The 26,992-nt window shown below is 45.5% G+C and overlaps 1 protein-coding gene across 4 annotated transcripts in view; it reads right to left on the bottom strand.

Moving 5' to 3' along the window:
* Positions 1–26,992, bottom strand: part of ACTR3B (actin related protein 3B) — a 94,354-nt gene that overhangs the window by 32,735 nt on the left and 34,627 nt on the right. For all 4 annotated transcript variants that reach the window (XM_084784981.1, XM_084784980.1, XM_084784983.1 and 1 more), the window contains 4 exons: positions 17,422–17,546; positions 15,969–16,079; positions 5,136–5,231; positions 3,387–3,494 (listed from right to left, as the gene is read on the bottom strand). In XM_084784981.1, the coding sequence (XP_084641107.1) occupies positions 3,387–3,494; positions 5,136–5,231; positions 15,969–16,079; positions 17,422–17,546 (440 nt within the window). The remainder of the gene's footprint in view (positions 1–3,386; positions 3,495–5,135; positions 5,232–15,968; positions 16,080–17,421; positions 17,547–26,992) is intronic.

Here is a 26,992-nt window from a genome sequence, read left to right as displayed (position 1 = left end):
TCTTAGCACCCTATGGCTTCTGTGCCACAGGCCCAAGGCAAAGAGAGGGCCGTGGAACTGTACCATGGCCCTGTGCTGCAGGGGAGCGGTCTCAGCACAGGCACAGAGGGAGCCATGCCAAGCTGCAAGGGCACCTACCTCCCCAAGTCTTCCAGGACTTTTCTCTCATGTTCCTAACTTGTAAACAAAAGTTTAGGCCTTTCTGCAAAGTACAAGTATTTGTAAAATATTTTAAGATGGAAATAAGAGGTGTGTACAAGTGATTAAAACATTTACTTCTAATATATGAACTCTTCCCCATCACTTTGTAAGCCAAATGAGCGTTCAGAAAGGGCTACAACATGCCACACACCCAGTAGCAGGAAGGTCAGCACTATGGCACTTTAGCATCACACACCATGGCTTTAGGCAATAATTTTTCATATAATATTTGACCATAACAGAAAAAAATCATTAAATTGATGTGGAAAAATATAACTTCAGTATTATTTAGACAGTTAGAACACAAACTAGACATAGGACGTGTGTGTGTGTGTGTGTGTGTGTGTGTGGGTGTGTGTGTGTGTGTGTGTGTGTGTGTTTTAACCAAAGCTGCGCAGTTTATAATGTGGTTCTCTAGATAGGTTACGGGTAATTTTGTTCTCTTATTGTTTATTACATTACTCAAATTCTTAAATTAATTTTTGTAAATGGGAAAAGAAACTAAACTAATACACAGTGACAAAGTACAGAAGACCTTTCTCCCTGGGCCTGGGTTCGTTGTGAAATGTTTCCCTTTCCTATCACATTGGCAGCTGGGTGGCCCTGGGCAACATGAACAGGTGATGGAAGAACAGGCTTCCGCCTCACCCTCCTCTGCCGTGTGGAGAAGGTGGAGACCCAACACAAGCAGCTCTGGCCCCACCGCACTGGAGCTGAGGCCTGCTGTTCTCCCCAGCGCCGCCTCAGAGAGAAGCCTGAAGCCAGAGGAGGCGCACCTCTTGCAGCAATTCCCAAAAGAGCCAGCGTCTGCACCTGCTCTGAAGGGACTCTGCCCCACACTCTGAAGGGACTCTGCCCCACACTCTGAAGGGACAGGGGCGCACACTCTAAAGGGGCAGGAGTACAAGGGAGAGAGAGAGAGACTCGAATTGTTGTCCTTCCTGACCAGTAAGCCTTAGATGACTTTAGCCTTTCAGCAGACACAATTACTGAAACAAAACCGTGGCTATCCGTTTTCAATGAAAAAAAAATGCACCTGTTCTGCTTGGCTTTGGCTTAGTTGGGTTTTGGTGGTGGTGGTGGTGGTGGTGGTGGCGTTTAACTGTTTGTGTACACACCCATGTACATGCAAATGCCTGTGAAGGCAGAAGATGTTAAACTCTGTGGAGCTGGCTTAGACAGGGTCTCATGCAACCCAGGCTCGCCTTAAGCTCATTAAACAGCCAAGAATGATCTTTAGCTTTTGAACTTCTTGCCTTCACCTCTCAAATGCTAGAATTACAGGATGGGCCAGGCCACTCAGTTTGGGGGTTTTGGTTTTGGTTTGTTGGTTGGTTGGTTGTTGGTTGGTTGGTTGGTTTGGCTTAGGTTTTTCGAGACAGCGTTTCTCTGTCCTAGCCTAGGCTGTCCTGGACTCACTTTGTAGACCAGGCTGGCCTTGAACTCACAGAGATCCGCCTGCCTCTGCCTCCCGAGTGCTGAGATTACAGGAGTGTGCCACCACACCCAGCCAATTTCAGTTTTTTTAATACCCTAGTTTGTGTTTTAAATTTAGATTTAGGGGCTGGAGAAATGGCCCAGTGGCTACGATCATACACTGAATTCTGTCCCCACACTGACATCGAGCAGCACACAACCACCCATAACTCCAGCTCCAGGGGTTCGATGCCTCTGGCTTCTGGGGGCAACCTGTGTTCACATGCGCAAACTCATAAAGAGACACGTACATATAGTTAACCTTTTAAAACATTTTTTCCAAAAATTATTTAAGGGCTGGTAAAATGGCTTAGCAGATAACAGGAGTTTAATCCCTGGAAATCACACAGTAGGAGGAAGAACTGACCACATAAGTTGTCCTATGACTACTACATATGATCATGGCAAGCACTCCCATACACACACACACACACACACACACACACACACACATACACACACACACACGCTTTTTCAAAAGCAAAAATATTCAAATTTAAAAAGAGCTCCATATATGCATATGTGTGTGTGTTTATAACTACGGTTAACTTAAATAACTGTGGCTAACGCTGTAACTATGGTTACCAAGAAAACCTGAGGGGGATGATCAGGAATGACTGACTTTCCACTGACACTGGTTAATTTTCAAAAAGGATAATTTTTAAATATTTCCTTTAAATAGTCCCTTGGACCAAAAGAAAGACCCAAAAGCCTGCAGAAGTAAAACCCAATGGTGGTACTGTGAGGAATCCTGCAAGGCAAACGTGAGCTCGCTCCTCTGTGGTTCTTAAATACACTTAGAGGCAAGAGCAAGTTCTCCAAAGCCCCAGCTGACCATAGCCCTTCCCTGGGCATGCCCTGACCCTCGACTCTGACACCCAGAATGGTGTCTAACTGCAGCAGCTCAGAATGATGCGGGTCTGAGGCTGAGCTTTGATGCTGTGACGAGGCACCATGACCGTAGCAACGCTTATAAAGGAAAACATTTAACCGGGGCCGGCTTACACTTTAGAGGTTTAGTCCATTACTATCATGGTGGGAATCATGGTGGCACACAGGCAGACACGGTGCTGGAGAGATAGCTCAGAGCTCTACATCTGGATCCTCAGGCAGCAGGAAGAGAGAGTGACACTGGGCCCTGCTTGAGCATCTGAAACCTCAAAGTCCACCCCAGTGACTCACTTCCTCCAACAAGGCCACACCTCCTAACAGGGCCACTCCCTATGGGTCTTTAGGGCCATTTTCATTCAAGCCACCGCAATGAGGCATGACACTCATGGGAACACAGCAGAAGTCTTGCAAAAACAAGCATGTGACCACAGAATTTGCTCCATATTTCAAAACTGTCGAAGACACAAACATGGCTGTCTTTTGAACTCTTTCTCACCTTCCTAGGCTCTCTAAATTCCCACTGCCAAGACTGGGCATGGTGGCACATACTTTTAATCCCAGCACTTGAGAGGCAGAGGCAGATAGATGTCTGTGAGCTCAAGGCCAGTCAGAAAGACCCTGTTTCAAAACAAAAAAAAGGAAAGGACAGGAAAGGGAGGAGAGAAGGAAGGAAGATTCCACGGCCATTTGTAGTACATCACATAAACAGTGGCATTTTAATTAGAGAGGGTTGGGTTTTGTTTTGCCTTTTTCATTTCTTCTCTTACCTCAAGTCAGGCGTTATGCCTCAGAGAGTAAAATACGAACCCTGTGCTTACCACTGGGATAACATGGGTGACGCCATCTCCACTGTCTATGACTATCCCCGTCAGTGTGCGTTCACCAACTTGCCGGGATGTCCAAGAGGCCGCCAGAGCCAGCACTGCCTGAAGAGAGACATTGAAAAGCCACTGACGAGAGACAGCACCCAGGAGCATCAGAAGCCATCACTTGGCTGGTCTCAGATTCTGCAGTGAGCTCTTTCACTTAAGAAGTCTGAGAAACTCCTCTTTCCCTACTCCACATCTCCTGGATTACAATTCTTAGACACACAGACAACTGGCACACCAGTTTTCCTTCCAAATGAGGGAGACAAGCTTTCAACAAAAACATAGAAAGTTTTACAAACAAAAACCAATGAAATGGAATCCCACTGCTAAATCACAGATTTAACTTCTATTCTACTGATGTTCCAAGTGCAACTCAATCACTGCAAGGTAATACACGTGGGGGAGGGGGTGGTTGTTGGTTGCTCGGTTGGTTGGCTGGTTGGTTGGTTGGTTGGTTGGTTGGTTTGTTGGTTGGTTGGTTGGTTTGGAAGTTTGTTTGTGGTTGGAGGCAGGGTCTCATGTAACCCAGGCTGGTTTCAAACTTGTGTAGCCAAGGATGGCCTTGAACTCCTGACCTTCCTGCCACCAGCTCCACAGTAGTGAGAATTCCGATGCACACCACCATACCCAGTCCACACCGTGCTTGGGATGGATCCCAGGGTTTGTGCTGGGCAAGCACTCTACCAAGTGAGTCCAGCTGCAGCCACATGGAGCTCTTCTCAAACAGATGCGAGGCCTCCCATCCAGACACTCTAACCTGCTAGATGTGAGACAGTGGTTCTCAGCCAGAGGCAACTGTGCTCATCACAGAACGTCTGGCCCTTCTGCTGCCACTGTTCATGGTGACAATTATCAGAGGAGAGGAGCGAGAGGTGGCTGCTGCTGCACACTTGCAATGCACGGGACACCCTACAGCAGGCAGCAGTCCCACCCAAACCCAGGCCACGGTGGAGTACAGGAACTTAAACTGTTACAAAGCATATGGGTGAAATTGGCATATAGACCATATTAAGAACCATTAGTCTAGGTGGTGCATGCCTGTAATCCCAGCACTCAGGGAGGGAGAGGCAGGCGGATTTCTGTGAGTTCGAGGCCAGCCTGGTCTATAGAATGAGTTCCAGGGCTATACAGAGAAACTTCGTCTCAAGAACAAAAACAAACAAACAAAAGAATTAATAGATTTCTCCTGTGGGAATAGCTGGAGCCTTTACTGTGTTAACAGCACGCATGCGCCACCTCCAAAATGCATTTCCCCACAGAACTCTTCGTTCTCAGGAGGAAGTAACATTATGTAGGAGATTTTGGAGAAAGGTCTCCAGAATTCTCAGTTACTCCTCAAAACTCCAACCAACTTGAAACTCCAACCACCCAAACAAGCGTAAGAAGCTATAAATAATAAATAAATAAACAGACAAACAAACAAACAAACAAAGCACATCTGTATGACTTGTTATCCACATAAAAACACATGAGACGCTGCATAGGAACCCTGCAGAGCCAGACCAGTGCACATCAGTGGCGTTGTTGAAGTGTAATAAATTATGGACTGGATTCTTGGCAGCGCTGTGATTGAACAGCCTGGTGGTCGGGGTGCACAAAAAAAGCAGAGAGGGGCTCCTATCCCAGGCTGAGCACAAAGGACCTTGGGATTTCTGCTTCTCACATGGTCAGAATCACAGAGAAGAAACCGGTTTTTACCTGCACTGCAATGTAGAGTCCTGGTACATTAAATGATTCAAACATGATTTCGGCAAGGTACTCTCTGTTCTCTGGTGTGTTCAGTGGCGGTTCTGTCTGTAAGAAAACATTAGAATCAGTGTCCCCTCAAATTTCTTTCTTTTCTTTTCTTGTCTTTTTTGTTTGTTTGTTTTGTTTTGTTTTGTTTTTTGTTTTTTTGTTTGTTTTCGAGACAGGGGTTCTCTGTGTAGCCTTGGCTGTTCTGGACTCACTTTGTAGACCAGGCTGGCCTTGTACTTACAGTGATCCACCTGCCTCTGCCTCCCAAGGGCTGGGATTAAAGGTGTGCGACACCACCGCCTGGCTCCTCAAATTTCATGTAAATGCATCAGAACTAGGAAAAGGCCAACCTAAAGGAAGGCTGCCCAGGGTATTACAGTACCCCGCCCCAACCCCCGCCCCAACCCCCGCCCCAACCCCCGCCCCAACCCCCGCCCCAACCCCCGCCCCCACCCCCGCCCCCACCCCCGCAATTGCAAAGACAGGGTTCACTGAAGGTGACTAGTTACAGGTGTCTTAACTGTGGGCCTTAAAGACTTGACAAGGCACAGTGAAGACCTCTGTGAGGCCTCTGCTCTCAGGACTCACCCAGAGTTCAAAGCTCACTCATTACCTACATTAAACCTAACATCCTGAAACTGAGAACCCCAATGCAAGATGCCAAAGGCAGCAGAACACAGCCAAGACTCGTGACACCAGGCCCAGTGCCTAGATCAGACATGACTGAGCTCTCCAAAGAAGAGGCAGAGGGCAAGCTGCTGCCTGAAGCATCACATGTCCCTTGAAGCTGCGATGGCGGGCTCAGCCCACCACACTCCAGGATGGCCACCATGACACCAAGGCACTGACCTCCTAGGCCTACCACCCTCACACAAGCACTGAAAGCAAATGGAAATATTGTGTAAAAAATGCTAAGAGAAAGAGAAAGACAAAGTAAGCAAAACACGGATGGAGCCGGAAACCACATATGCAGGGGAACGAGCCTAAGAAGTTCCAAATCTGAAACTCTGGGTACCAACCTGACGTCACAGTGATCTTATGTGACAGGTATCAGTCAACACACAGATATGCTGAAAACACTGCATAAAATCATCCTCATGCTGTGTGTACAGATCTTTATGAAACATAAATACTTTTAGCATTTAGACCTCAGCCCTGACCCGTTTCATTATGTATGTTCAAATATTCCAAATTCCAAAGTCTGAAAGCCTCTGCTTCATGCATTTGAGTAAGAGTTAGTGAGTGTGCACCTAGGATGACATAAAGACAGCAGAGGAAAAGCCTGGAAGAGACTCTCGACAAGTCAACACCCTTTAAAACAGTAACTATTATCAAATAGGATAACATGACCAGACAACAGAAAAAAAATCGAAAGAGGCACTGTATTTTTATAAAGCAATAAAGATCTACATCTTATATTGACATAAACTGCAAAAACGGATGAAAGTGTTCTAGACCTTTTGGCAAAAAGTCCACATTACCCTCTACAATGGACTCAATTGTGCTTCCCACAAAATGCACAAAGTAAAACTCACAAGTCTCCCCTCTCTCTTTCCTCTCTTCCTTTCTCTCCTACTGTCTGCCTCTCTCCCTTCTTCCTTACACACAGCACAGAAAAGAGGCCAAGTAATAATACAGAAAGAAGGTAGCATCTTAAGCCAGGAAGAGGCCGTGGCCAGGGACCTTGCCCAACGGTACCACACTAGCCTTGAACCACAGCCTGCAGAACTAAGTTTCTGTTGTTTAGGCCGCTTTGTCTATGGTGCTCTGTCAAGACAGCAGAGCTCACCACTAAGGCTTCAAGGAGGAAAATAAAGCCTCTGGCTTCAATGTGGCCACTTTAACTCTGTGACACATAGGGCCATACTTACGAGTCACCGCGGCAGGAAGGGACAGCCTAATAATTTGGTATCTGGCCACAATGTCAAACCAGCATTTTGCAAAACCAAAACACCTTTAACTGTGTATAAACTCAGAAAATTAATATCAATGCTGAGAAAGTGTCTCATATGCTGCCCAGCGTGAGGTGGGTGCTATACTGTACACAGTCACAATACTGTTGCTGCTCTAGACCCCAAAATTAAACCCTAATTATCTTTAATAAAGAATGCTCAGACAAAGCCTCCTCACTGAGGACTAGCTTTCCTAGTGTAAGGTGGCTAACAATTCAGAGTGCACCCATGAACTGCAACAGTGACAAACCCTGCAAGACAGTCCTAACCAGTGGGACTCCGCCTTGTTGGTAACCAACAGCTCTCTCATTGGGCCTAAGGCCTTCTCAACAGCCTGGTCCTGAACACCTAGTCAGCCTGCTGGGGCTAGAGAGGTCATGGGTCTTAAAGGAGAACCTCCTAATGCCACTTTACTAGACCAGAATAACCCCCAACTGCAGTCTAAATACTTTTCTTATACTCATAGGTAAGCATCAATCTCATCTGTGCTGGCTTATATCTATTTGTCTTATGTCTTATGTCAGTTTGATACACAAACTAGAGGTATCTGAGGGGAACGAACCTTAATTGAGAAGTAGCCTTCAAAACACCCAGCTGTAGGGCATTTTCTATGTTAGTTATAGATGGGGGAGGGTCCAGCCATGGTGGGTGGTGCCATCCCTGGGCTGGTCGTCCTGGATTCTTTAAGAAGCAGGCCGAGCAAGCCTTGGGGAGCAAGCAAGTAAGCTGCACCCTTCCATGGCCTCTGCATCAGTTCCTGCCTCCAGGTTCCTTCCCTGTGTGAGTTCCTGTCCTGAGTTCCCTCAGTGATGGACTGTGATATGGAAGTGTAAGCTGAATAAACACTTTCCTCCCCAACTTGCTTTTTGGTCCTGGTGTTTTGTCACAGTGATAGAAACCCTGACTAAGACATCATCCCTCTATCATCAGAAGCTTGCCCTGTGCAGGAGACAGAGACCATGACAGAAAACCAGAGCTGGTCAAAACACAACAGATAACAGGTCACGAGGTGCCTGCTGCAATTAAACACACCTGCAACCTAAGGTTCAGGGAATGTGGAAGAGGAGGAGATAGGACGGCTCTAAGAGCCCAGGGGCAGGAAGTCGGCCTTGGAATTGCAAAACAAGCTCCTAGAAATGACAGGAAATCTTTTCAGCCACGATCCTGAAACAGTGTGGCTGCCTAAGCGAAACTGAAACCCCCGATACGCGTGCAGCTGCAGAAGGGCAAAGTCTCACGAGGCCCCACCCTGCACAGGCAACTAACCTCTGCACTAACCACTGCACTAACCACTGCGGACGGAGAACGAATCAGCTGTCCCCAGGATGAGTCCCCTAAGTGGCTGTACAATCCCGCATGGCGTGCCCTAAAATCACGTGCTTACGAGCAGCACCAGATGGACTCAGAAGGTTACATTTACATATCTGTGTTTATACATGTAATATAACAGTAATGATGATGAAGTAATGAATTTGAGAGCAAAGGAGAGGTATAGTGCAAGGATTGGAGCAAGAGAGCACAAGAGGGATTGGGGGGAGGAGGAGAGAGAGGGAAAAGGTATATTTCAATTAAAAAGGTTTAATTATTAAGAAAAGAATGCCCTGTACATAGAATAAAATGGTCCATAGAGCTGTGCACAGTGACACACGCCTTTTATCCCAGCACTCAGGAGCAGAGGTAGATTTAAATTTGAGGGCAGCCTGGTCTACACAGGGAGTTCCAGGTGAGCCAGAGCTATATAGTGAGGCCCTGTCTCAAACAAACAAGCAAGCAAACACACGGCCTGTATACCTGTATCCACAAGGATTATACTGTTTTGTAAAAAGCAGAAGCAGAAGTCAATGTCTGAATACAGAAGGAGAACAAAACAGATAGGAACCGGCTGCAGGATGCACAATCATAGAGCCGTTATGACAGTGACCACAGGAGCTGGTGGTTCGAATGTGAGAAATGTCTCCCATAGGCTCATGTGTTTGACCACTTGGACCCCACAGGTGATGCTTCTGGCTTTTAGGAGATGTGGCCCTGCTGAAGGAAATAAGTCACTGGGAGGGGACTTGTGATTTTTTAGCCTCACCTTAACTTCCTGTTCGCCCTCTCTGCTTGGTGTCTGTGTAACTAAAGATGTGACTTCTCCGCTTCCTGCAGCTGTCACTGTGCCTGGCACTTGCTGCCATGGCACCCTCCGCCCCCAGCCCCAGCCACCATAGACTCTTTGGAACCTTAAGACAAAGTCTCTTCATCAAGTTGCCTTTGGTCACAGTGGTTTATCACAGCAACAGAAAAGTAACTAATATAGAAACTGAAAATAAAATGGAGCAAGGGCCACCAAGATGGCTCAGCGTATGAAGGTGCTTGCCACCAAGCCTGATAACCTTGAGTTCGATCCCCAGGTCCCACACGGAAGAAAGAGGGACCTGACTCCCCCAGGTTGTCTTCTGACCTCCACATGAGCACACATATAGTGCTCACGCACACAAAGGCAAAACCGAATAAATACACACGCAAGAAAATGGAGCACAATTCTGCATATGAAGCATAAAACCATGGGTTAAAAGACTAAGTGAAAAATCTACTAAAGCGTTAACAATCGCTGCGTTCATGTGATGGGACTGAGAAAGGCACAGACATCACTTCCAAACGCCGATGCCTCCCTTCGTCTCTACAGTAACAAGGGCAGAAGCTTACACACCTGGGTGCGGCTCTGGGCCAGGCCCACACAGACCCCCTCACATAGCAATGCAAGCCCCTTAGCCACAGAACAAGCACTGACAGAAGCGAACCCACCACAGAGCTGGAGCCGACTCAGCATGGCCGGGGCGCTCCTAGCCTATCCACCCCAGACGTGCGACTCTCAAGATGAAGAGAACGCAGCAGAAGGCAGGAGCCAGCTGGAGCCGCTGCTGCAGACCTGTGAATTGCCTCACGCTCACAGGTACTATGAGTTGTACTTACCAGCACCGTGTGGTCGCTACTCATAGGTCACTGGTTGGTATTGCAAAGGGCAACGGGCCCAGACAAAAAGCATGTTCCAGACTTCCTTGTGGGCGAGGATGACTAAGCAGGCCAAAGAGATGAAAAGCTGATACCAAATATTAGGCCCCTTTCACCCTTCACTTCCTTCAGAATAAGGATATGCCTGAAGCTACAGTAACCAACCTTGGAATCGTCAGCATCCTTACCAGGGAAGCCGAACAGCCAACACAGTAGAGAAGAGAGATCCCCCGTGGCACCAGAGAGTTGCCATGCCCAGCAGCAACTGCCTGCCACAGGCTGCTTTTATCAAGAAGATTAAAAGCCCTGACTTGTTTGAGCTACTACTTTAGACTCCTCTCGCTGACTACCAGTCACAACTGACCATCTTTGAAGGATTAAACTCTCTACTTCTGCTTCAGGAGATATTTGCTATGTAGTCAGGTTCTCTTGGCTCTGGGATGAAGTCAGTATCCCTAAGGCTACATCCTCACAGCCCATGTCCTGCTTGGCCTTCCACGTCTTCCGTGTCCATCACCAAAGGTACAAATAAAACATCCCCCAACCATTCCACAAGATCAAAGTTTTCTTATTGTCTTAATATTGAAGCATATGATTAGAACATCACATGAGAGCAAATTACATGGGATTATAAGTCACAGTGATAGTAAAACTATCAGCTGGGGCTGCTATAAAATGAGCAACTAATGAGGATTGTGAAAAATAACCTGTATTTCTGCATGAATTAGAAAACTGAACACACGTACCTAGAATCAGGTCTACCCTCAAACTCCTCCATAACTGCAGTAAAGAAGTGTTTATTATTATTGGTATATATGTGCACATGAGCACAGGCACACAAGTGTCACACACACCAGTGGAGGTCAGAGGATCACTTTTGGGGATCATCGATATCTCACTGTGGGTTCGGGGAACCGAACTCAGGTCATCAAGCTTGCACAGAATGTACTTTTCTACTACTACTACTGAGCCACCTCAACTGCCCATGAAATAATTTTTAAAATATAAACACTTGAGCTGAGAGTGGTGGCACATGCCTGTGATCCCAGCACTCTGGGAGGCAGAGGCAGGCGGATCTCTGTGAATTCAAGGCCAACCTGGTCTACAAAGCGTGTCCAGGGTTGCTACACAGAGAAACCTTGTCTCAAAAAACAAAAACAAACAAGTGTGTGTGTGTGTGTGTGTGTGTGTGTGTGTGTGTGTGTGTGTGTACACTCTCAATGAAAAGAGCAGGAGAGGAGATGACAACTTGAACTTGGAGGCAGGTGGAGCAGCACAGCCTGAGTGGCCCCATTCAGCCCATCTCTGTGCTGGATAGTGGCCACTGAACTGGGCGGTGGGGGGTGGGGATGGGGGTGGGCGGGGTTTGCCTAAACCACCATCAAGGTGCTGTCTAGTTTTATGTCAACTTGACACAAGCTAGGATTATCGGAAAGGAGGGAACCTCCGTGAGGGAGGGGGGACCTGCCTATTGCTGCCCTGGGTTCTCTAAGAAAGTGAGCCAGCTTCTGTAGCCAGCAAGGCCTTCAAGCGGAGGGACTGGGACACCAACCCAGCCACAAAACCTTCAACCTATAGTTTGTCATGCCTGCAGAGTGCTCTGGGGGTCAGAACCTAGCAGAATTGTCATCAAAGAGAACAGAGAGACTTCATCCAGCGTCCATCTGGACTCCATCTGATGGGAGCAGATGCAGAGTCCCACAGCTGAGCATTAGGGGGAAGAACCAGAGGGGTCAGGGACACACCAGGAACACACAGTTTACAAAACTCACTGACAGGGACTCATGAGGGCTTCTCAGAGATCAGGGAGCCTGTACGGCTCTGGCCTAGGTCCTTGCGTATATTATGGCTAAGCGGTTTGGTGTTCTTGTGGAAATTCGAACAGTGACAGGGAAAGGGGAGGAGGGACTGTCACTGACTCTTGCCTACTTGTGGGTCCCTTCTCCCCCTACTGGATTGCCTCTCCCAGCCTTGATGTAATGGGATGTGCCTGGGATTATAGTAGTTTGTGATGCCATGTTTGGTTGATGTCCCTGGGATGTCTGCTCTTTTCTGAGAGGAGGAGGTGGGGGGATGAATCTGGGGGAGAGAAAAGAGAGGAAAAGACTGGGAGAAGGGAGGGAGGAAAGGGATGGGAAACTGCAGACAGGGTGTAATGTATGAGGGAAGAATTTTTTAAAATTTAAGAAAGAAAAGAAAGCAGGCTGAGCAAGCCATGCTGAGGAAGCCAGTAAGCAGCACCCTCCATGGCCTCTGCATCAGCTCCTGCCTCCAGGTTCCTGCCCTGTGTGAGTGCCTGCCCTGACTTCCTTTAATGATGAACAGTGCTGTGGAAGTGGAAGCCGACTAAACCCTTTCCTCTCCAACTTGCTTTTTGGTCATGGTGTTTCATCACAGCAATGGAGACCCTGCCTAAGACCATTAACAATTCAAGGAATTCCAGGTCGTGACATAGATGGGAAACTAGCATAGTCAACATCCATTTCTTAGTTTGCTAACGAAAAACCTAATAGAAGGAGGAGGAAGAGGAAGAAGAAGAAGAAAGAGGAAGAGGAAGAAGAAGAAGAAGAAGAAGAAGAAGAAGAAGAAGAAGAAGAAGAACAAGAACAAGAACAAGAAGAAGAAGAAGAAGAAGAAGAAGAAGAAGAAGAAGAAGAAGAAGAAGAAGAAGAAGAAGCAGGTGTGGTGGCATGTGTCTGTAATCCTAGAACTGGGAACATGGAGACAGGTGGGTGGATCCCTTGAGCTTGATGGTCAAGCCTGGGCTACTTGGTAAGTTTCAGAGCACTAAGAGAAGGTGTCACTCTCTCTCTCTCTCTCTCTCTCTCTCACACACACACACACACACACACACACACACACACACACACACACACACACACGGCTAACACCTAGAAAACAATACCCATGGCTGCACAAGCATATGCACAGAGTCAAAGCCTAGCATACTGGCCTCTCCACTCTCCAAATCACCAGCCTGCTCACACAGCTCGCCTCACACCACCACACCACGGTCCCACATCGCCCTTCTTCCTGCTCCATCTCATGAGCCCTTTAGTCACACTAGTTAGTTCCTTAAGGTCACTATGGTGTCTCACTACTGCTGGTCCTGCTTGTTCTTGTGTGAGTTGTATTCACAATGTCTGAAAGAGCTCTTCTGAGGTTACAACTTGATTTCCACTCAAGACCACTGTGACCAGGCCAGTTGCACATGACTGTGATCCTAGCTGCTTGTGAGGCTGATCCTCCTGCCTCAGCAGGAGGATCACAGTTTTAAGGCCTGACAAGGTTTCAGAGAATTCAAGCCCAACCTTAGCAACTTTAGACCCTGTATCAAAATGAGGGGAAAAGCAGGCACTCACATAAAGTCTGGACAGAAAGATCTACGAGGCTTGCTGGATAGCCATACAGCCAGAATGGAAAGACAGGCTGACCCTGTCTCAAAAAAAAAAAAAAAAAAAAAGGTGGAGAGCCAGCAAAATGGCTCAGTACTTGCCACAAAGACTAAAACACTGTGATTTTAGGATCTACACAGTAGAAAAAGAGAACCAACTCCAGTAAGCTGTTCCCTGACCTACACACACATACTCTCACACACACGATACATAAGTGTGATTTTTTTAACTATAAAAATGAGGAAGAGGGGCTAGAAAGTTCTTAGCAGTTAAGATCTTACAGAGGACCAACGTTTGGTTCCCAGCACACTCGTCTGGCAGCTCATAATGCCTATAGCCCTAGCTCCAAGGGATTCAAGACCCTCTTCTGGCCTCTGTGGGCACCCACACATATACAGTATACACACACACACACACACACACACACACACACACACACACACACACACCCCTACACATAAGAACACACACCTGGCTAGGTGAGATGGCACATGCCTGTAATCCCAGCACTCGGGGAGGCAGAGGCAGGCAGATCTCTGTGACTTCAAGGCTAGCCTGATCTACAAATCGAGACCAGGACAGCCAGGGCTACACAGAGAAACCCCTGTCTCAAAAAGAGAACCCCTCAAAAAAATAACATACACATGAATGAAACAGGAAATTCCCTCAGTTTGTTATTGTGCTAACAAACTGACTTACAGAATCCAAAGTGTGATATGTGCAACACAATATTTTTTTAATATTTTATATTATAATAATAAATAAATTTGAATATTTTTGAAAATTTATCCTAAGTGCCCATTTTTAGCAAATGGGCTTTTTTAGGTTCACAAAAGCACTATCACCTATTTCTCCTGGCAAATGATTATTTTACACACACACACACATATATATATACCAGATAAACCAAGAAAAGGTGTAAATGTGAGAGAAAGGGGAGAGAGAGATGGGGAGATGGCTTTCTGGTTTTTGGGGGGGTAAGGGGTCGGGGGTTGTTATTGCTGTTGTTGTTGCTGCTGCTGCTGCTTCTGCTGTTGTTGTTTTCAGGAAATACGTCCCTTAACTTGCTCCACAGGCCTTAGATTAGATGCCCACTAGGCAGAGGCAGAGGTCCTGGCACAGGAAGCTGAAGCAGGCAGAAAGAAGCAGCTGGGCACAATACCTGGCCCTAAAACCCTACCCAACAGGTAGTCAGCGATAGCCAGAGCAGGGAAAGTGCCAGCCCTGGCATGTGGTATCTGAGACATGTTTTGGCCACACAGACAAAGGAGCTCACACACTGTCAGTTTCCTGGCTTCGTTTATTTAATACGACCACTGTGTGTGTTGGGGAGAGGGGGCACTGAGGCCTGTAAAGCACAGAAGTCACACACTTGATGCTCCGAATTTAAAAATACACCCGAGGGAGAGGTCAGAGCACCTTCAAACATTCTCCTTGATAGACATTAAATATATAGACTCCATAACTATCGGCCTGGTAGTTACCACCTTCTAAACCAGACGATTCTAAAGAACACATGTAATAAAAACATTAGAGAGACTTATAATCAGGAATGGAGCCATCTGACAACATACTTGCATAGAGAAATCCAAAGCTAATTCACGTAAGTTGTAATATGCAGCTTATGTTGTATAAGTTGCTATTTATGAAGCAAGCGTGTCATATATTAAAATACTTTTAATGTCAGAAGACTATTCCATGGAAGGAGGCCTTTTGTTGAACAGGACAGCTAGACCTCGCAGATCCCAAGAGGTACTTGGTCTCGTTTCTCTATGCTGTTGTCCCTGAGGCGATACTTAAGTACCATAATCAAAGGTCATAACTCAGCTCAGTTTCCTCTTACAGTAAGATCCAAACACTGGGAAAAAAAATGACATCCTGGCTGAGGTTTCTCTGCTATAATGGAGTAACAGTCTCAGCACCCAGTTACTTCTCCAGGGCACTGGAGGGCACGACAGTCTCCCACTCATGCCTCCTTCTCTGGACCTTGTGCTGGAGGTCACAGTACTTAACCTCCTCCTGGGCTAAGAGACCCACAGAGAGCTCAGGCATACAGGGCAAACCCCTGGCAAGGTTCCCAAGACTGGCTCCTAGTTACAGGAGAGGCCTCCCCCTCTACTACTGAGCAGAAATGCATGAAGGCTCTGAGGAGGCAGCACACAAAGTTGGACAGGCATCCCGGGGCACCAAAGAGCCAGTTGAAGACACATTACTAAAAGACAGGTCCACCTCCACGCTGCTGAAGTGGACAGCCCAGGGCAGCCAGGCTGGCCTTCTGCTCTGCAGGTGATAAGCCTTTTAGATTCTGGATGTTTTGGTTGAGCTTTCTGATATTTGTCCCTAAAGCAGCCGGATTCATGCCAACATCTTCAGAAGGATTTTGTGCTTTAAAGAAAAATCTAAGTAATTTGGAAGTCGCAGGACTATATTCCCCCTTGGCTCCAACTACTCACCATTAAAAAATAATGGTCCTCAGGTTCAGCACGAAGATACTTAAAGACCACTTGTTCCATGAACCTTTCCATAAGATCCCAGTCTTCCACGATGCCATGTCGTATGGGCCACTGGAGCAAAAAGGACACAAACAACAGCTTCAGCACATGAGTGCAGAGGAGGCTGCGGCCCAACAGAATAAAGGCCTCCTGGCAGGACAAGGACCTAGCTATTTGCTGTGTTTACCACCTCACCTCTAAGCACATGGAACTACCTGGGGGGCAGCGGGCAGACAGAACCCATCGGCCAGGCAACTCCCTCTGGCCCTTTTGTTTCCTACGGAAGACTTGCTTAGCTGGGGAGCAAGCGCAGATACAGGAACTACTATACAGTCCCACTGTAAACCCATGCAACTATTATAGAAGGCAGTGTGAGGGTTCCTAACAAGAACTAAAGACAGAACTACTACATATGTAACACACGGGTATGTACCTGAAGGTCTCCAGTCCCTAAATCACGGAGATATATGCATGTCCGTGGTGACGCTGTGTACCCACAGTAGCTAAGAAATGGGACCATGTTAGGTGTCTATCAGCAGATGGAGGGATTCTTCTTACATGTAGTATATATACACAATAGAATTTCATTTAGCCATTAACAGAACTGAAATCATGACAATTTCAGGGAAATGGATGCAAATGGAGATTATAAGAGTCAAATCCTACATGGTTTCTCTGTATATGGAACCTAGATTTAACTTTCTCTCTCTCTCTCTCTCTCTCTCTCTCTCTCTGTGTGTGTGTGTGTGTGTGTGTGTGTGTGTGTGTGTGTGTGTGTGTGATATGAATGAAAGCAAAAGGCGTACCATGAGTGGGGAGGAAGTGTGATCTTAAAGAAGGAGGAAAGAAAGGAGACTAATGGACTACATGTGTCATGAGAGGGAACATTTGGAGGAAGAGAAGGAAGCAGCAGGAGTGGGCAGGTAATGAGGTCATCAGAGGAAGTGGGGGTGAATAAGAATAAATAAGCTGTCACGTGCGTATGAAAATGTCATAGTGCAATCCACCACCCTGTGTGCTAAGTTTAAGAAGTGACTTAAATTATTTTTTAAAAGACGTGCCCGCTTTCACATCAGTGTTTCCTCGTACTTACTCAGTCTGCAGGTTTCCCAAGCTGAGCAGTGTGTTAGTCAGCCTGCAATGCCCCAAGAAGGGCAGATCTTGCTGGCACCGCTGGCTACTGTGCAACTCAGTGCTGTGTTAACTCACTTGCTTCTCCTCCTCAAAACTCCTCCTCTTCACAAAACAGCCCCCTCTATTCAACTAACACCTCCACCCAAGCATAAGAAGGAAGCCACATTCTGCAACTCACAGGTCCAATTCCCAGGTGGCCTATGGTTTGCCTGGGACACTCCAGGTTCTGGCCCTGGCTCTGCACTTACACAAGCATACTCACTGCCTGGCACAGCTTTACCTTGGTGGCGTAGGTGGGTTTATCGATGGCTTCATCCCCTATGAAAAAGTCAAGGTCATCAACGCCTCTCAACACCCTCCTTTGGGCTTGATCAACCACTTTTGCAGATTCTCTGATGGCGATACCTGAAGGGAAAGAAAACGGTTTTCTTTCACAAAGACGCCGTCACTCTCCACGTGTTACCTTAACTGTCAGGAACGGTTAACACGAGCTGTATGTTTGGACAAGTCAAGTAAATGGGGACTGCTAAGGTTGCATCTGGGGCTAGGACGCTCACAGGAGAGACAAGAGGAGCACATGAAGTGACAGAGGAACAAACAACTCTTTTCCAGCATCATCTCAGTGCAATGCAAGGGAACTTTTTAATGCTGGCTCAGAAGCCTTGTTATTAAGCAGCCTCGCCTGGAGGAACCCCCTTAAGAAATCAGGTGATGTTGTGGACCCATACACCCACCACATACATGCTGACTGTAAATACAGCTCGGGGGAGGGGGACCAACTTCTATATAACACAGAAGAGGAGGAAGGGAAGGTGAAAAATAATGTGTATATGCTCTTAAGTCATTTTAATAAAATGACATCAAATAGATTTTAGATATATAGTCTAATTATAGAGAGGGGTAACTGTGACTTCCAATTAAAATGAAAAACTACAAGGTTATGGGCTGGCATCCGTTGCAAAACGAGAAATACAACATTCAAACAACCATATCACAGAAGAGCTTAACAGTATGTATTTGCAACTATACTTAGTAATGAATAATCATATAAGTTTCACTCCAGAATTTAACATCCAATAAACTGTGAAACACTTCACAAAGACTCTATTTGCATTAACACTCTTAACCCTTGGTCCCAATTGGAGCTTCCTTCAACTCCTCCTCATCAGGTCTCTATGGAATGCATCCCTTCCTTGGAAACCGCCCCTGACTGCCTGGCAAGTGTGGGCATGCTCTCAGTGCCCACTGGCCCCTCAGACGTGCAAGAATGCATTTTTCACTAAGAATGCTACCCAGTGCACCAACAAGACTGGGGACACCTCCAAGTCAGAGAGTATAAATAAGTCTTCTACTTCTCTAAGGGCAGGGATGTGCAAATCACTAAAATAAGAAGCACGCAAGGTCACAGAGCACCATGCTGCTCCTCTGTGTGTGCAGGGTCACAGTCCTCCCAGGAGCAGGTAACTCCTTTCTCAAGAGTCAAGGCTGTGCCGATTCCAAGAGACAGAGCCAGGCTTTGCTCCTAAGCAGCTGCCACCAGTGAAAATGTGTGTCATGTTAACATCCTACTCTACTGAAATACCGATTGTGAATTTGGAAAATGTTCACACTATGTCAACTCACTCTAACATAAGTCTAATTCTGTAACTACGCCAACAGAACCTCCTAAGGGGTTTGATGTATGTTTGGTAAAGTCACCGTCACCACTGCAAATGAACAGGAGTGTCAACTGAAGTTCCTCAGAGTTCCACCATGAGAATTCTGTGTGCATTTCAAAAGGGAAGGCACGTACATGATCTTTCTAACAGGACCTGGCCAGCCCAGTAGTGTGGCAACCTCACAACACCGGAGTCCCCTTTGCACACGAAGCTGAGTACTTGCCAGCCAGCTGCCCTGCAGGAAGTGCTCTCCCCATGAGAGGGGACACCACCTCCTATGCAGGGATGCAGGACTGCAAATGCACATGGACAGACACGCAACAGGGCCACAGCCGTACCAGGGAATAACATTAACCACCACTAACCACACTGAACGCCACACTGAAAATGTGCCCGAACACTTAAGAGGCAGCAGGCTGGGACCACTCTAGGGAGAAACCTTGGAACACTGTGACAACGGATTCGTCCAAGAAGTCAGCTTTTAAAAGTCCCTCTAAGGGTGTGGCAAGAGTGAATAAAGGTGCAAGTTGAAGGATCCTCTGTAGAACAAATTGTGAGAGCAACAAAGCTCAGGTGGGGTCCTAACCCATCTGACATCAGAGTTGGCCAAACTCTACCAAAGCCTTACACAGAGCTTCTAAGTGGCCTTTCAGAACCCCAGGCAGCAGCTCCATGTGGGTAACTTACAGGCCTGAGGTGGTCAGCCAAAGCAGGGGGCAGCTAACCCTGGGCAGCAGGACCACAGTGGCTGCTGTTTTGTTTTGTTTTGTTTTTTCTACTAAGCTTTTCAGCTATAGAGGTGGAAGGGAAGATAACAGAGCAAAATTCCAATGTTTGTGGAAGCTGAAGCATTCTAGCCTGTTAGTCTCAAATTCATTTACCCTAGCAGGTTGAAGCCTATGGCACTGCTACGCAAAGCTGTCCTCTACAAAGCTCAGCTATGGACCCAGCCAGCTGAGCTAAGTGAGTCTGTAAGTGTGTGTCAGCCTCATCATCCTACACTGCAGGGAGCCCTGTGCGTCCCATAGGCTGCAGGCTGGACGCCCAATTACTTCCGCAGTGGGACACTTACAATGAGTCCAGCTATAGACCTCTCTCAAGTTGTAAGGTACCAGCTTTGCTGTAAATGTATCTGTAAAGTTATTCCAGGGATGACAAGATGGCTCAGTGGTGAAGGCACATGCCACCAAGCCTGATGGCATGAGCTCAGGCTGCAGGACCAATGTGGTGGAAAGAGAAACTGACACCAGCAAGTTGTCCTCTGACCTCTGTGCACAGCATGGTGCAAGTATACACACATACACACACACACACACACACACACAATAATAATAATAATAATAATAATAATAATAATAATAATAATAATAATAATAAATAGTAATAATAAATAAGTAAATACAAAACATTATTCCAAAACATGTAAGTATACACATAAATTATTGCTAACTAGATCTTCTGACACCTTCAAGTTATTACAGAGACAGAATTAAAGAACATTTTAAGAGTGAGCTGGAAGCTAGGCATGGTGGTGCACACCTTTAATCCAAGAATTTGGGGAGGCAAAGGCAGGTGGATCTCTGTGAGTTCGAGGCCAGCCTGGTCTACAAAGTGAGTCCAGGACAGCAAAGGCTACACAGAGAAACCCAGTCTCGAGAAAAAAAGAAAAACAGTAAATTGGATGTCTTTTTATTTTTTATATTTCCTCATAAGAGCATCATGAAGTAATGGTGAAAAGAAAGGATACAAGAATGGCCTGGAGAGATGGCTCAGTGGTTAAGGGTACTTGTTGCTCTTGCAGAGAACCTGGGTTTTATTCCCAGCACCCATAAGGTGGCTCACAGCCACGTGTAACTACAGTCCCAGGGAAATCTAGCACCTGCTTCTGACTTCTGTGGCCAAGAAATGAATGTGGTACACAGACATTCATGCAAGCAAGATACCCACACACATGAAATATTTTTCTCAAAAAAAAAAAAAGAAATAGAGATGTTTTATCCTCTGGCAAGAACAAACTTAATTATGTATAAATTTCACATTAAACTGTCAAGCCAATATAACAGACTGTGAGATGGTGAAGGAAAAAAGATCCTCCAATGCATGGCATCACTCAAGTCTGGCAAGAATCTGAGGACACAACATGAACCAAAAGAAAAAGGAAAGCCATATCCCCACCAAAATAAAAATAAAAATTAATTAAAATAAAGACAGACAAACAGACATTTAAATGACAATAAAGTAAATCTTATCCAGCCTAGAAAACTAACTCTAGGCTGAAGGCCAGGTCATAACAGAGTTAAGTTTGTGTGGTAGGGAGGAAAGTAGGGGGGTGGGGTAGAGAGGAAGGAAAGAGAAAGGAGGTAGGGGAGAGAGATGATGCTTCTTTTAACAGTATATGGCAGGCAATGGAATGCAAGCAAAGCAATAAAGACGCACCGAGCTTGGGGTAGTGGTGAGGCTCTAACCTAAGTCACCCAGCTACTCCAGCAAGCTACAGAGCCCTGAGACCCTCCCCACTCACCCTTACACAGAGACCCTTTCCAACTAGGTACCCAAAATGGCCACGTGGAAGGCTTGCATTTTGACCCCAAACTGCCAGAAACAAAGAGGTATTCCCTTTTTAAAATAAGATAAGGAATCTCATAGCATAATAAACTGAATTTCTGGATTTAACTTTTTAAAAGTAAACTCGTACCATAACAAGAATCAGAAACATCAACTTAAAAAAGACAATTGCCAGATAAGATGGAGACAGCACAGATATTAAATTGCCAAACAAGGGCCTAGAACAAGATCATAACACTCTTTGGGAGAGTCTCAAACAAAGAACTGAGCACACACGTTGTATCAAAGTTGGTTCCCTGGAACAGAATAGTATTTTAGTGTCTGGTTGGTTTGGCTTTGGCTTTTGAGACAAGCTCTTCCTGCTATGTGGTCCAGGCTGGTCCCAAGCTTTCCATCCTTCTGCCTCAGCCCCTTAAAGGCTAGGGATACAGTCCTGGGTCATCCTGCCCAGCTCCCAGATCCGTTCTTTGCTTCTAGTTTGTTATTTTTCTTTTTAGTTTTTGTTTAAGGCAATAAATATGATGTCCCCAGGCTGGCTTTGAACTCACTATGTAACTTAAAGTATCCTTAAACTTAGCTGGGCATGGTGGTATTTTTAATCCCATTACTTGGGAGGCAGAGGCAGGCAGATTGCTGTGAGTTCAAGGCCAGTCTGATTTACAAAGCCAGACCAGGAGAGCCAAGATAACATAGAGAAACCCTATCTCAAAAAAACTAATAATAATAATAATAATAATAATAATAATAATAATCTTAAACTCAATAACTTTCTATTTATAGAAAACACTTTTCATTCTACTGGCTAGTCCATTTTTCTAATGACTATATATACACAGTCTAAATTACAATATATCCATAGATGTGTATGAACTATAAATATACACCATACTTAAAATTTTTCTAAGCCAAACTGCACTATCCTCCTCTCTTTCTCCCCTGTTCTTTCTTAACTTATAATGAATTTGTTTGAAAGGCATTTTCTTTATGAGCAAAGACTTGGATGCACGTACCCCCTACACACACACACACACTTTTTTCTGTGAAATGGGTAATACTGTCCCCGGAAGAATGTTGCACAGTAAAAACCAGTGTAGTTATGACCCACTATGTGTTTATTATTTTGAGTCGTGCTTCCAGGAGCTGAGTTTGGCTGAGCATGTGTGTAACTCCTCAGTTTGTTTGGTGGAGTTCCTCAGGTGCCACCCTTTGCACTGCTGAAGTGAAATCTTGCTGACTTATTTAGCTTTTTTGTGGCTCTCAGTATGGACAAAGAAACAAAATCCAAATGTCCGTACAGACTTGCTGTGCTCTGTAAATACTAGAAACGTGTTCTCTCTGTGTGTGTTTTATGTAGCCATGAAGTATTTCCTTAAAGTGAGCTTCAAGTATGCAGAGAGTTAAGTCTCTGTTTGGCAAGTTTGGAGTAAAGATAAAATAGTAAGAAACACTGTAAATGGCAAAGCATCCCGGCAGAACTGAAGGAGGCCACCTTTATAATACTACACTGTCTTTAGAAAAAAATTAAGTGTCTGGGTCATGTTTTATTATTTAAAATCATTGCCTTAAGTGTTTTGTTCAGGAAATAAAAATGTGAATACCATGAGCACAAAGAAAACAAACACTCCTGATCTTCCAGCCTTTCTCTCTCCTGTGCTGGTTACAGGCCTGTGTCACTAGGCACGGCTCTTAGAACATTCTTGAAACTTGAAATAGCATGGCCATGTAAGCCTATATGGAACCACTAATGAAATACTAAAACTGTACTCTCTTTAAAGTCAGTAAGACCTGCTAGTCCCTAGTCTAATTACTGTTTTAATAGAAGTTTTAGCCAACACAATGGCCCCCAAAGACCAGCAGGATGGCCTGGGGGAGTAAAGGTTGCCTGTCGCCAAGCCTGATGACCTGAGTTTGACCCTTGGGTCCTGAAGTGGAAGTTTCTAGCTTCTTTAAAAACTCAGTTGTGTCATGTGATGTTTTTCTGGACGCTGTCTTGTGAGAAGGCATATGATGCTTTGCTGAGAACAGACACATGAGAGGGCCCACGATGTTTAGAAAGAATTTAAATAGAACCCCACAGACAGTGAGATGACTCGTTTGCATGCTATGCCATGCAACGCTTTGTCGGTCTTCAGCGGTCTTCGCTGATCTTCGCTTTGTACAGAGAAATGCACCAAAGACCTTCTTGTGGTACGCCCGGCTGACTCTGGCCGCTTCCACTGACTTGTGCTCATCTGGCAGAGCCTTGTTTTTTCTGCTGGACTGTGCCACCGCTATAGATTCGTGTTGCTGTTTGGTGTTTGCTATTAGCCTGAGCTGCTGGTATGCTGACAGCAAAGACTGGAGTTGAGTCGCTCCAGGGAACCCAAGGAAGCATTTCTTTGTGGCGGGAGAGGGAGTTTATAAGACAGGGTGTCTCTGTGTAATAGCCCTGGCTGTCCTGGAACTTTCCTTGTAGACCAGGCTAACCTTAAACTCACAGTGATCTGACTGCCTCTGCTTCTGCATCCCGAGTGCTGGGATTAAAGGTGTGCGCCACCACGCCCAGCCCAAGGAAGTGCCTCTAAACACGTCCATAACCCCCTTTTTCTATTAAGCTCTTTTCTCTCCTACCTCTGGTCAGTGGATTAAAAGGAGGGTAGAAGCATTTAAGAACCATAAATAGAGTAGGTTTTGAAAAACCTAAGCCTACAGGGTCCCACTGGGTAGAAGCGGAGAACTGGCTCCTGTAAGCCGTCCTCTACTTCCACATGCCCACTGTGGCACGTGCATCCCACGCACAATAAATAAATAAATGCTCCAAAAGAACAAACAAATAAAAACAGCCACAATAAGAAAGCACAATTAAGACTAGAATTAGAAGCCAAACAACTGTTCCTTGCAGGCAATACAATGGCCTGCCTGCAGATGGGGCTGGGAGATGCTGAGTTTGCTCCCCCAGCCCCCATGTAAAGGCCAAGCAGAGACTTCGATCCAGAAGCCCACTGCTGAGAAGGGCAAGATCAGGAGTGCACTGGCTGGCTAGCCGGCCTAACAGAGCTGACGAGCTCTAAGAGAGATGCCCTGTGTCAAAAATTAAGGTGGAGAGCAGTGAACAGAGACAGTCAACATCAACCTCTAGCCTCCACACACAGGCGTTCACATATAACACACACACACACACACACACACACACACACACACACACGGAGGGAGGGGTGGGGGTGGGGGTGGGGGAGCCCCTCAGAGGAGACTATCTTCAGACTACCAAGCAAAACAAATGTTGCTGGGTGCAAAGACAACTTACAAATCTCAAGAACGTTATTCTTATGATTTGTTTTATTTTGTTTTCAATTATGAGTGTGTCTGTGTCTGTATGCGTGCATGTGTGAATGCAGATGCCCACGTGGTCCAGAAGAGGGTGTAAGATTCCCCGATGCTGGACTTACAGGCGGTTGTGAGCTGCCTGACTTCAGTACTGGGAACTCAACGCAGACCCCGGAAAGAACAGCATGAGCTCTCAGCTGCTCTAGGCCCAGAGTGTCCTTACATGGCCAGCAATAACTAATTAGAACACTTAATTTTAAAAATAAATTCACACACAATAAAGCATAAAAATCCCTGTAAGTAAATCTACCAAAAAGCATGCAGAAGAGTTTAAAGAACATTATAAAACATTACTGAAAAATCCACAAGATATGAACAAACAATGAAACATCTATACTATATATATATATATATATATATATGAACAAGAACTGAATATTAAATTCTTATCCATGAGTATCAAATGAAATATACAAACTTTAAATTAGTCTATAAAAGAGTATCTCAACTCTGGATGAGAGAACCATGGGAGAATAACAAAGTAGAAGGATCCAGAGGGTTCTAGAAACCTACAAGTAGAACATTATGATAGGCAGATTTGGGCCCAGGGGTCCCGCTCAAACTAAGGCACCAGCCAAGGACAATACAGGCGGTAAACTTTAAACCCCTACCCAGATCTAGCCAATGGACAGAACATTCTCCACAGTTGAGTGGAGAGTGGGATATGACTTTGTCACGTACTCTGGTGCCTCACATTTGACCATGTCCTCTGGAGGGGAAGACCTGGTAGCACTCAGAGGAAGGACAGCAGGTTACCAAGAAGAGACTTGATACCCTATGTGCATATACAGGGGGAGGTAATCCCCCTCAGGAACAGTCATAGGGGAGGGGAATAAGGGGAAAATGGGAGGGAGGGAAGAATGGGAGGATACAAGGGATGGGATAACCATTGAGACGTAACAAGAATAAATTAAAAAAAAAAAAAAAGAAACCAAATAAAGCAATTTAGAATGAAAAAAAAAGAGTATCTCAAATCAAGACCTCATTATTTTTATAATTAACTGATTATAAATTTAAAGTATAAAGGAAGAGCCACAGCATTCAAAAAAATGAAAAATCAAGCCCACAAGAGAACGACAATGGGGGTCAAAGTGCATATGTGGAGCAAAGACAGATAAACACATCAAAGCATGGTGGCACACACCTGTAATCCTAGCATAGGGCAAGCATGGTGGCACACACCTGTAATCCTAGCATAGGGCAAGCTTGGTGGCACATGTCTGTAATCCTAGCATAGGGCAAGCATGGTGGCACACACCTGTAATCCTAGCATAAGGCAAGCATGGTGGCACATGTCTGTAATCCTAGCATAGGGCAAGCATGGTGGCACATGTCTGTAATCCTAGCACTCTGGAGGCTGACATGAGAAGATTAAAAGTTCTGAGATACATGATAAAATCTTGTCTCAAGAAAACTATTTCTGAGCATAAATGTTACTTCCATGTGACAGAAAAGGAATATAAAATCTGAATGTACTTTTCAATCACTGGTGCTGGGGCAACTGGCTTGTACTTGGAAAATAAAATCAGCTAGCTATCTTTCATACATATTCAAAACAACTCAAAAATACAAAATTCCTTATGCGTTCTTTGGAATGGGAATGAGCTTTTAAAAATAGAAACATTACAAGCTGAACAACATTGAAATTTTTGACTCTATCAAAAATTTAAATTTCTAGATGTCAAAAAAAATCACTTTAAAAATGTCACAGTGTGCTAGGAATGTAGCTCAGTGTTTAGTACACACTAGGTTTACACAAAATCATAAAATAAACAAATAGTCACAAAACAGGGACACTACCTGTCACAAGTCAGTACATAATACCTAGTGTCCCTATGACACCCAAAATGATCAAAAATGCAATTTTAAAAATGGACAAAGACATCGACAGGTAATAAATCATACTTGGCTTTACCACTAATTAGAGAGAAAAAAATCCTAAAAGCAATATAGTTTACATTCATTGAACTCAAGGGAAAGCAGACCCTCTCTCGAGCTGCCAGTTGGCTGAGGTCAACACTGGACTAATGCGTGACAGTTGCACAGCTGCCATGCAACCAGAGCATCTCAGGGCCCATCTCAGGGAAGTGGTCCCTGTGCTTAAGAAGATACTCGCTACACTGTTGTACAGTTGCCATGCAACCAGAGCATCTCAGAATCCATTTCAGGGAAATGGTTCCTGTGCTTAAGGAGATGTTCACTACACTGTTGCACAGCTGCCATGCAACCAGAGCATCTCAGAGCCCTTCTCAGGGAAATGGTCCA

The sequence above is a fragment of the Acomys minous genome, assembly GCF_964271855.1.
Source record: "Acomys minous genome assembly, chromosome: 6".
In the NCBI taxonomy this organism is placed as follows: domain Eukaryota; kingdom Metazoa; phylum Chordata; class Mammalia; order Rodentia; family Muridae; genus Acomys; species Acomys minous.
This window is presented reverse-complemented; position numbering and strand designations above follow the sequence as displayed.